The sequence below is a fragment of the Lagenorhynchus albirostris genome, chromosome 2 (assembly GCF_949774975.1).
Source record: "Lagenorhynchus albirostris chromosome 2, mLagAlb1.1, whole genome shotgun sequence".
Classification (NCBI taxonomy): Eukaryota; Metazoa; Chordata; class Mammalia; order Artiodactyla; family Delphinidae; genus Lagenorhynchus; species Lagenorhynchus albirostris.
Window position 1 is genome coordinate 67546334 of NC_083096.1, and position 11839 is coordinate 67558172.

The 11839-nt window shown below is 36.0% G+C and overlaps 1 protein-coding gene across 1 annotated transcript in view; it reads right to left on the reverse strand.

Annotated features, from left to right (window-relative positions):
- The window catches only part of NUF2 (NUF2 component of NDC80 kinetochore complex), a 29659-nt gene extending 19028 nt beyond the window's left edge, over positions 1–10631 (reverse strand). The window contains exons 1-6 of the mRNA XM_060142227.1: positions 10544–10631; positions 7777–7894; positions 6997–7139; positions 5721–5795; positions 4660–4736; positions 4086–4147 (exon numbers count right to left, since the gene is read on the reverse strand). Of these exons, the coding sequence (XP_059998210.1) occupies positions 4086–4147; positions 4660–4736; positions 5721–5795; positions 6997–7119 (337 nt within the window). The 5' untranslated portion in view covers positions 7120–7139; positions 7777–7894; positions 10544–10631. The remainder of the gene's footprint in view (positions 1–4085; positions 4148–4659; positions 4737–5720; positions 5796–6996; positions 7140–7776; positions 7895–10543) is intronic.
- Between the last annotated feature and the right edge of the window lie 1208 nt (positions 10632–11839).

An 11839-nucleotide genomic window follows, 5' to 3' on the forward strand; every position in this document is an offset into this window, starting at 1 on the left:
CTCATAACAGTGCAGGGAAATGACAAAGTTACTAGTGGCTCAGCCTTGTCTCTAGTAAGGAAATAGTCTCCTCTGAGAATTCTAAACCTTGGGCCCATTGCCATATGGGTTTTTGGTTTAAACTAAACTATATATTTGACCCAAGAACTATCGAAATTAGGAATTAAGATAAAAAGTGGTCTTTAGCCAATGATAATCCTGGAATAACTTCCAAAAGCAAAAGATATCTCAGGAGGGATATGGCCTCAACCCCAGAAGTCAAAGAAGCACAGGACTATCCTGCTGAAGATGAGCTTAAATTTATAATCCAAAATGCACGTGTGTGTGTACACATGCGCGTTCGCACACACACACGAAACCGTCTATAATCAGTCTGTGGGGCACAGCTAAAGCAGGGCTAAAGGGAAATTTATTAGCACTAAACACCTATTTAGGAAAGAAGAAATATCTCAAACTGATGGCCTCAGCTTCTAACCTTTAAAAAACTAGGAGAAAAAAAAAAAAGAAGAGCAAACCCAAAGTAAGCATGAAAAAAGAAGGAATAACAATAGCACAAAAACCAATAAAACAGAAAACAGAAATAAAATACATAAAAATCAGTGAGACAAAAATCTAGTTCTTTTAAAAGCTCAACAAAATTGATAAACCTCTAGCCAGACTGATCAGGGAAAAACAAAAGAGTGAAAAAACAGATTACTAATGTCAGAATGAGAGATGGGACATCACTACTAACCCCAAAGACTATTAAAATGATACGGGAAAATTAGGAGCAACTTTATGTTAATAAATTTGCCCGTTTAAATGAAATGGATAAACTTGCTGAAAAAGGTAGCCTACAAAAGCTCATTCAGTAGCTTTGGGAATAAACAAACAGCGTAGCCCTTTATTTATTAAAAAAAAATTGAATTATTAATTAATTTAAAACCTTCTCACAGAGAAAACTCCAGTCCCAGATGGATTTACTGGTGAATTCTACCAAACATTTAAGGAAGAAATAACACAAATTTTACAAAATTATTCCTGGAAATGAAAGGGAATCTTTCTAAACTCATCCTAAGAGGCCAGCGATACCCTGATATCCAAAGTCTGTCAGTGCAGTAAAATTACAAAAAAATTACAGACCAGTAGCCTTATGAACATCATCATAAAAACACAACAAAATATTAGCAAATCAAATCCAGCAATATATTAAAACACATAATGTATCATAATCAAATGGGGTTCATCCTGAATACAAAGTTGGTTTAACATTCAAAAATCAAACAATGTAATCCACTAGACTGAAAAAGAGAAACCACTTGATTTTCTCACTAGATGCAGAAAAGCAATTTAAAACAAGTCAACACCCATTCACGAAACAAACTAGGAATAGAAGTTGCTTACCCTGATAAAGGCAATCTAAGAAAATCCTAAAACTAGCATTATACTTACTGGTGAAAGCCTAAATGCTTTCCCCTTAAGATCAGGAACAAGACAATGATGCCTGCTCTCACCATTTTAATTCAACATTACGCTAGAAGTCCTAGCCACTGCAGAAGGAAAGAAAAATAAGTAAAATACATCTAGACTGGAAAAGAAGTAAAACTGTCTTTGTTCTCAAACAATATGATTGCCCGTGTAGAAAACCCTAAGGAATCTATTTTAAAGAATCTACTAGAAATAAGGTCAATATATAAAAATCAATTGTTTCTCTACACTAGCAATGACCAATCAATCAGAAATTTAAACTAAAAGAAGTTTACAATATCCCTTAAAATTGAAGTACTTAGGGATAAATTTATCAAAATGTACATGACCTGTACTCTGAAAATTATAAAACACTGTTGAGAAAAATTAAAGACAACCTAAATAAATGGAGGGATATACACATGGATTAGAAGACCCAATATTATCAAGTTGTCAATTATCCCCCAAATGAACTATACATTCAAAGTAAACTCAGTCAAAATTCCACTAGGCTATGGGGAGTGGAGGGGGGTTGAAAGTGACAGGCTGATTCTAAAATTTATATGGAAATACAAAAGACCAGAATAACTAAACAATTTTGAAAAAGTGAAAAAAGTTGCAGGACTTCCACCGTCTGATTTCAAGACTTACTATAGAGCTAAAGTAATCAAGGTAGTATGCTTGGTGTAAAGACAGACATATAGATCAATGGAGCAAAGAGTGAAGCCAGAAATATACTCATATATATATATATGATCATTGACTTTTTAAAACAGAATTCTTAGAGCACTTTAGTGCACAGAAAAATTGAGCAGAAAGTAGTTTCCATATACGCTATGTCCCTGTACACGCACAGCTTACTCCACTATAAATATCCCCCACCTGAGTGGTATATCTGTTACAAAAGATGATCCTACACTGACACATCATTATCAGCCAAAGACCATAGTTCACATTAGGGTTCACTCTTGGAGTTGCACATTCTATGGGTTTTGACAAATGTATAATGACACAATAGTATCATACACAATAGTTTCACTGCCCTAAAACTCCTCTGTGCCCTGGCTATCCATTCTTCCCTCCCCCAGTCCCTGGCAAACAATGATCTTTTTACTATCTCCATAAGTTTTGCCTTTTCCAGATTGTCATAATTGGAATGGTACTGTAAATAGCCTTTGCAGATTGATTACTTACACTTAGTAATATGCATTTAAGATTCCTGCATGTCTTTTCATTGCCTGATAGCTCATTTATTTATAGCACTGAATATATTCCCCTGTCTTGATGTACTAGTTCATCCATTCACCTACTGAAGGACATCTTGGATGCTTCTAAATTTTGGCAATTATGAATAAAGCTGCAACAAATATCTGTTTGCAGGTTTTTGTGTGGACGTGAGCTTTCAACACTTGGTATTTGGGTAAATACCAAGGAACATGACTACTGGACCATACAGTAAGAATACATTTAGTCTGGTAAGAAACTGAAAAGTGTCTTCCAAGGTCACTATACCACTTTGCATTCCCACAAGCAGTGAATGAGAGTTCCTGCTGCTCCATATCCTCATGAGCATTTGGTATTGTCAGTGTTTTCGATTTTTGCCATTCTAATAGATGTACGGTGGTTAATCAATTACTTTTGACCAAAGTGCCAGGGTAATTCAATGGGGAATGGATAATCTTTTCAATGAGTGGTGCTAGAATAATTTTATAACCATATGCATAAAGGAAAAAAAACGAACCTTGACCATTGCCTCAGATGATATACAAAAATTCAGGCATTAAGCAATAATAGCTGAAACTACAATACACTTACAGCAAAATATAGGATAAAATTTAGCCAAATAAATCCTTGAGGCCAAGATTTCTTGGTAGAACACAAAAAATAGTTTTATGAATGACAAAAGAAAAACAATGATCAATTAGAATATTCAAAATTGAAATATATTTTGCTTTGAAAAGACATCTTTTCAAAGATGTCAGGGAACTTCGGGGGGTCATGATTGTGGCACTGGTTATATAACTGTATATATTTTTTAAGATTTATTCAATTATGCATTAAAATTGGTGAACTTTTGTGTAAATTATATGTCAATAAACAACAACAGAAAAAGGAGGAGATCCAAAAGAGGATAAAAAACAAATTTTTAAATAGCACACCAAATATCTTCCAACATAAGATAACCTGATATATAAATACAAAAGGGTCAAATGAATAAATGGACACAAAGTTAGGAGAATTTTACATTTTAATATAATATCACGGCTATTATCAGTGTTAAAAGGTACTTTCTTCATGGTAAAAAGTAATTACTATATTTGATAAAACTGGTATAATTAACCCACTATGCAACATCATAGCTTGCATATTATTTGTATTCATATTCTCAAATTTACAGGACATTTTTCAAATGTAAGGAGTTAAGAAAAACTAATCAGAAAAACAGCTTCTCTGTGGCTTTACAAAGGAAAAATTTCCAATAATAGGATATGAAAAAATTCATCCTTGAGAATCAGATACACTTTCTAAATCCAAGTTCCTTGAAGTCTTTTCTCTTTTTTTTTTTCACATTTATTGATGGAAAGGTAAAATGTTAGATTGAAGCCAAACGTTAAAAATTGTTTTAAATTCTCACTTACTTGGATATAGAATATCAGCAATCTCGAAGTCATTCACCCGACAGATGGGCAGAAATGAGTCCCTTGAAGATAAAGTGGAGCAAGCATATTGAAAAGTGTACTGTGAATTACATACTAAGCCAAAGGGCATAAACATCTTATTTTCAAAAAGATTTCTGGATATATTTCTCAGTGTCAAAGGACCAAGTCAGAAGTCTACTACAATATATAATCCTACAGCACTGAAATCTACTTTTTCTGTATATTACACAAATATTCATGTAATACCAAGGTATCGTTATAGATTCTAATAAACAACCCACACTCTTTGAGGTACTAGGACTCTCTAAGAATGCAAAACCCTCCAACGATTTTAGACTCACAATATCTTAATACATCAGTTGAATGAACTGAAGGTGCCACAGGTGGAGGCAGTTAGATGTGTTTGCTGAAAGTGTACAATCTTGGATATTTATGGGATGGAGTGGAAAGAAAAATAGTAGAAATTCCCTCCCAAAGAAAATCATGTCTTTAAGAAAGCTGAATGTAATGTAAATACGAATGTGGACTAAGAAAATAATGACTCTTTACTCACAAATTAATAAACAGATTGCTGACTGGTAAGAAGCCTTCCATTATATGTGGATACATGACTTCAGAGTTCACTGGCATCTAAATGTAATAAACAGAAAATCTAAGTTACACATTGATTAGACAAAATGAGAAAAATCTTCAACCTCAAGAAATCTCAATCATAGATTACAATCAAAATATATTAACTTATTATCATTAATTTAAAACAAACAAGCAAACAATACAGATCCTGGCACAAAACTAGAGTTGTCATTAATATTAATAATGCTAGGTTCACAGTCAGTGCTCAATAAAGACTTTTTAAATGAATTAAAAAATAAAGGGGTTATACTCCAATAAAGATGTTAAAAATAAATAAATAAAGGGGTAATGGTTAGCATTTACTAAATATCAGGTACTATGCTATGCATTTTCAATATATTCTTTCTTAATTTTTATAACCACAGTAGGACAGAGTACTATCCCTATTTTATAGACAAAGAAACTAAGCTTTAGCAAGGTTTCATAGCAAATAAGTGACAAACCCTCTGATTTTTAAATAATATATAATATTGGTGAGACTCTACAGATATTACATTTTTGTACATCTTCAGATGATGCCCTGATGATTTAACAACAACAGCAAAAAAAGATTAAGAAAAATAATCTTCCTACTAGAAATACCTAATTTGCTAAAAGCTCAATTGCCTTATTTCAATTGTTTTCAATCTTAGTGTGTATCTCCTACTCTAATTTGGGAGTCCTTACTGAGAAGAGAACAGTATCTGTAAAGACTTCGTTGTTGCTTACTATAGTCTCTGAAGACAAACTGTAAATCTGTCAATAACTGCATAGCATCAATAACTTGTGTCATTTAGGTCTTTAGTAATAGTTTTCATCTTACTAAAGCTATCAGTATAGGCCATTATTATGCCTAAGATTCCCGTGTAAGTGACATTAATTTTAAATAAGGCTTGATTTTGTTAAAAATAAAGTCAATAACTTCCCGTCCTGAAAACCAGTACTCAATGTGAGCACGAGAAATGCAGCAAAAAACATAATTTTGCCTCATCTTAAACCCACCATGTAAAAATGCTCCAGTCGAATTCCATATACTATCTGTAAAGCTCTCATGTAGATCATATGCAAGACTTCAGGCTACAAGAGAAAAATAACTTTTAATATTCTGTTGCACCACTATCACCATTACTGTCCAATATTATAGTAAATGGATACAAAGAAGAAAAGAGTGATAACATTACTCCATTCCCCTTGAAATATTTCTTAATTTTTCCAAATTTTAAAACACCTTATATACTTATCAGTTTGCTCACATGTGATAAGTGTCAATAAGATCAGTTGTTTAAGCTTATATACAGAATGTTAGCAAGTATATTCAAATCCAGTCCAGGCAATCTATCCACATTAGGGAATGGAAGATGGGTTAGTCTTTCAGAACAGGTTGTCAGACATATGACAAAAATAATGAGGGTGTATTTTTTTAAAAAGAACATGGGAAACCTTGTTTGATGCCTCAGATGTTAAGACTAAGATGCCTTAGCTGTTAAAGTGACTACTATGATCCAGGAGGTATAAATTTAATAGGATAGTATGGGATTTTTAACTTTTATCTTCTAAATCAGTGGTTCCCAAATGCTGGCCTATACAACCTGTTCTCATCCATATACAAGTTCATTTATTCTGAGATTATCTGTTCTATTTTAAAGAATTAAAGAGGCATCAATATCAAAAAGTTTAAGTTCTACATCATTAAACCAGGTTTTATTATGTTATCACTTCAAGATGAACACAGGAAACTGGAAGGAGACTTTGGGATTTTCTGTGACACATGAATAGTTCTTTTTTGCATTTAATAACTAAAGATATAAAGAACAGTATCTGTCAAAACAAGTCAATTCCCCCTTGGGGCATAATGCAAGAAAATTAATCTGTAAGCTTCCAAAGAAGACTGTTTCTAAGCACTTTTTCTGATTGGAAACCACTTGTGGAGTTAAGTTCCTTCAAGCTTTACCAATAAATGATACCCTCAGACCACTACCCCGATAATGAAAAGTTTAATATACTTTAATATGCCTATGGTTTAGAAGCTTTTTTTCCAGGGCGGGGGGAGAAAACAACCATATTAAAGATTTGAATTCCTAATGGGAATGTAGAAGTTGCCCCACATATAAACTTAATGTTATTTTAAAATTACACTAGGTGAGAGAGTTTCTCTGGATTAAGATGACTAGCCTATATCAAATAGTAATATACATGTCTTTCTCCACATTCTATAGACGTAGTAGTTTAATTTCTTTTCAAATAACATTAACCACATGCAAACACAACCACATTTTACCTTGGGATTTGGAGAAAGATCATTCTTGGAGAGGTTTTTACCATCAGCTCCTGTTAAGATTTTGTTTCGAATATGAACCACAATTTCAGCTACATTATATCTGGGGAAAGACAAAGTTTCCATCTTGGGAGTCTCCTGTTAGTCTGAAGGAATTGAAAACAAAGATCAGAAACATGGCACAACTAGCAGTTTTCATTATCTAGAAGATGATAAATATAAGGACAAAATTAACAACCCAAGGTTGAACTATATTCATAGTAGTGTTAACTACCACCAAATCATCAAACATCCTAGTAAGATAACATTAAAGACAAATATATATATATATATATATATATATATATATCCTAAAATAACTTTTATTCTAAAGCAACATAGTCATTTTCTAGTTTTCCTAATGCTGTTTTCTTTCATATGGGAAAGAAGACAGGTTGAACAGACAGATAAGAAACTTCTTTAAATCTGGGGGGCACAGAATTTAATAAGATCTATCCTGAGAATTAATCCTCAAAGCAAGATATATAGGCAACACTATCAGCAGAATCTATACACAAACAACAGCAAAACAGCATAAATAATAAAACTGTACTCTGATTTAACATTCTATTCAATGTACACACAGTGAGATGATTAATAAGGTTTGAGATGTAAGTAGGAAGAGAGAGAAAAAAAAACAACTGTAATTGGCAGGAATTCCAATCACTAGAGTGAGAACTTGAAAAATAAAATAAAACAAAAAACCATTTCCCCTAATGTCCTTAGATAGTAAAATATTCCCACCTGTGTTCTCCTAGAGCAGTAGTTCTCACAACTTTGGAGACACTTTTGGTTGTCAGGACTAGAGTGAGGATGCTACTGGAATCTGGTGGGTAGCAGGCCCAGAATGTTGCTAAACATCCTGCAATGCATAAGGGGGCCAATCAACAGCGAAGAAATACTCAGTTCAAAATGTCAATAATGCTGAGGTTAAGAAATCCTACCCTACAGCTAGCACTGAACTCTGTTATAATACTTGCCACAGTGTATTGTGATAATGTTTATAGAACTCTGGCACTGCACTGTGAGCCAACAGTAAGCTAAGACACTTTCATTTTCTCCGTATCTCTAGCTATGCCTAACAGAATAGCAATAGTAACAGTAGTAGTAGAAGCAGCAGCAACAGAAGCCACTTTCTCCGCCACTCAGTTAACAATACTTGGTTCATTACTTATGGATCTCCTACTCTCTAGGGAAGCAGTGTGATCCCAGAGATACAAAGTGAATACACTCACTTTTGCAAACAAACTGAAATGACCCACAATTCTGGAAATCTATTTCTTTAGGCTCCTAATGTTTCTCCGAATGTCAGGGTTAAAAGGCAGCCTTGTCAACTTTAACCACTGACAAATGCAGGAAGCCATTCTAAAAGATGATTAACAAATAACTTCTCAGTTCTGCTTAAACACTTGCAAACATCACAGAATTCACTGTCTCAAGGAAACTTTCTGTCTACCTTAGTATGTCTCTAATAATCAGATAACTCTCTCTCATACAGTGTAGAAATATGTTTGTTTTAACTCTTACCTTCTGGTCCTACTTCTAGTCATTGCAACTACATAGAATATAATAATCCTTGTTTTTATGACTCCACTTTCAAAAACATGAAGAAAGCTATCATATCTCTGCTTAGCCGTCTTGTCTAAGGTAGGTATAATTTAAGAATAGCCACTCCTTTTACGACTTTGTTTTAGAAAGTTTACCATTCTACTCACTTTCCTCTAAAACCGTTTTGTCAATGTCTTCTTAAAGTGTAATGCTCAAATTGAACACAATACTCCAGATATGGTCTGCTTAGGGCAGAATATCAACACAGTTGATGATGGTCACTGCTGATCCTGTGCTACTATAACACTTACTGACAAATATATATATGTGTGTGTGATTGACTGAAACTCCCAGAACTTCTTCAACATAGCCCGCTTCTCCATGAATTCTTACAACACTTCGTAGCCAACAAGCCAGGACTTCTCCATGTTCTTTTTACATAATTGATTATTTGAACCTTAAGCAAGGATTTGCATTTCCTATTATTGAATTTCCCATTATTCCTATTTCCTATTATTGAATTTTGTAATTTGCATTTCCTATCATTGAATTTCCTATTATTCCTATTTCCTATTATTGAATTTCATAATTCCAAGCTTTCCTTCTACAGCCAGAATCTTTTTGGATCCAGATTCTCACACCTCATATATTATATGTCCTTTTCAACATAAATATGCATTCTATGTTTTCACCTAAGTCATAGATTTAAAAATCATCAATTGCCCAAAGACTGCAGAAAAAGTCAACTTTCCAAAACAAACTATATCTGGATCAGAGATGATCACAATAGAGAAAGAGGTCTAAAATATCTTCATTAATTATTATCGCACATCCCTCTCTTCTAAAGTCTTGCACACTGTGCTATCAGATGAATCTGTATAGAACACCAAATGCATCATGTAACATCTTTACAAAAATACTTTAATTACTCATCCTACCTACCACATCAAATAACCTAATGAATTTTCTGTTACAAGTTAGTCTCCTTCAAGACGTTTCCCAAACTTCCAATGTTTCCTTTTGGAACCACCTCCCATATCCAAATTCTGTCTTTCTTTGATAGTACAACTTCAGTTCCAATTCATTCACATGTGTGTGTAGAGAGGGAGGGAGTGCCGGACAGAGGAGAGGGAGAGAAAAGGACAGAGGGGAGAGAGGGAGAGAGGGGCCTTTCAATACAGTTTGAGCTCTGGTGGGATAAAGTATATAAGTGATCTAGTATATGTAAAGTGACCCTAAGATCGCCTACCAAGTAGCAGGCATTTACTACTAATTACCCCTCCGTTCCTCATTTATTTGCAACACCATGATCCTGTACACAGTAGGTATTGAAAGAATACTGATTAAATTTCAGACACTTCATTTTTCTAAAATAAACTAGATCGTGGAAATCAAAATCCCAGGAAGCAGAGGCTAAACAAAAACAAAGAGAAAAGACTCAAAGACTCCCAACATCAAAAAATTAAGTAAACAGTTTCCTGAACTCATCAGGGAAAATGATCGTGCCACGCATGCAAAGCGCCATGCATACACCGCTCTCTTCCTCTGACTTTTGGATTAAGTAGGATATTTTTGCCTTTTGATTTTTGGGTTTGACTTTGGTTAAGCGATGTTTGAGCAACGGAGACTTATCTACAAAGACAGTGGACCAGCATCTGCAACCCCATAATCTTCTAAATAACTGGGTTAAAAATATACACATACAAGATTTAACTGACCAGCTGCACCTCAAGTTTCTTTTCCCGTAGTCTATGTTGTACCAGCAAACACCCATTCGTTTCGTAGCAACTGGGCTCAGGTTGTTTGGGGGACTAAAATCCAATAAACACGATCTATGAGCTTTCCCCCACCTCCCAGGGGCTGGCTTCTCCAGCCTCCTCCCCAGCTCTGCGCGTAACGAAAACACTGCCAGGCTCCGCGTCCCAGCTCCGGCCGTCCTCCGTCCGCGAGTGTCTGCGCTCACCTACCGCACCAGCCGCCCACAGGAACGCTGCGAGTCCGCGGAGCAGCTACAGACGAACTCAAAAATCAGCAAACACCGACCGTTGTCACTTTTCAAACCTGCCGCCTCCTACTGGAACTCCCGCCCCGTTCCGCCCCGCCCACTTCCTGCGCTCCGCCGCGCCGGGTGCCGGTTGGGCTCAATAGACACGAGACGGCTGGTGCTGGAGTTGCGGGAGAGGACGCCGGGCTACGAGCGGCACTAGTTTTCGCGGAGTTGGAGTCTAGTCGGATCTAAATTCAGCAGGAAATGGGAGCGCCGCGGTTTGGGGGAGGAGTCCGAGGCTAATACGAAGTTTCGTGAGACCTTTGAACGGTTTTGGCGTCCGAGGTGAAGAGCGGAAGTGAATAGAGGGTTTCTGGAGACGAGCTAAACTCAAGGTGACAAGGGAAAGAGGACGTGGGGCAGTGGGGCCGGGTAAGTCATAGAGTCTCAGAGTAATAACACCGATATTTTTGGAGCGTTGATTGAGACGCCAGCTTCTGTGTTGGATGCTTATAGGCATTATCTCATTTAGGCTTCATTAAAAAGGGAAAGGGGGCTAATAGATACTATCATCAAATGCGGGATTAAATCAGGGAGATTGTGCAACTGGTCCAAAGCTGTGCGCAGTAGTTCACAAGTAGCATAACAAGGATTTGGACACAGATCATCTGATTCTGCGTTGGTGAGCCCAACTTCAAGAGGTGGGAGCAGTCTTAACAGTTCATCTGGTCAAATCCTTTCACATTTACAGGCAAGAAACCTGGGGCTCAGAAGTGATTTGTTTCCACTTGGATAGTAAGTGGCACTATCTAGTGTAGAACCCGTGTCCTTTGTTCTCCCTCCCTTCATTCATCCCTCTACAGGAGCAAGGCACTCCCGGTGCTAACAACATTGAACTCTTCCCCAAATTTGCACATCCGCGAGTGAGTTGCGTTCTTCAAATGATGCGTGGCACTTCATACATGATCACAAGTCTGGGTCTTGCAGCAGAAGATACGACTGGCCTAATTGTCAGCGGGGGGAAACCATTTAGTTTTATTATGGCTTGGAGCCCTAGAAGCCGTAGTAGGACTTGCTTCTGACTGCAGTGTACAGTATTATCTAGTGAGGGTGGTGTATTGGATGGGAAGTCTGCACTGAATCAAGTGAAAAATATACTGGAAATACTATTGAAAGTACACAAATTCTGGTGCTTTGTTGTAGGGGGGTGGTGGAGGCTATACCTATTGATATAGAAATTTATACTGATTTGAAATAAAAATACATTTCATA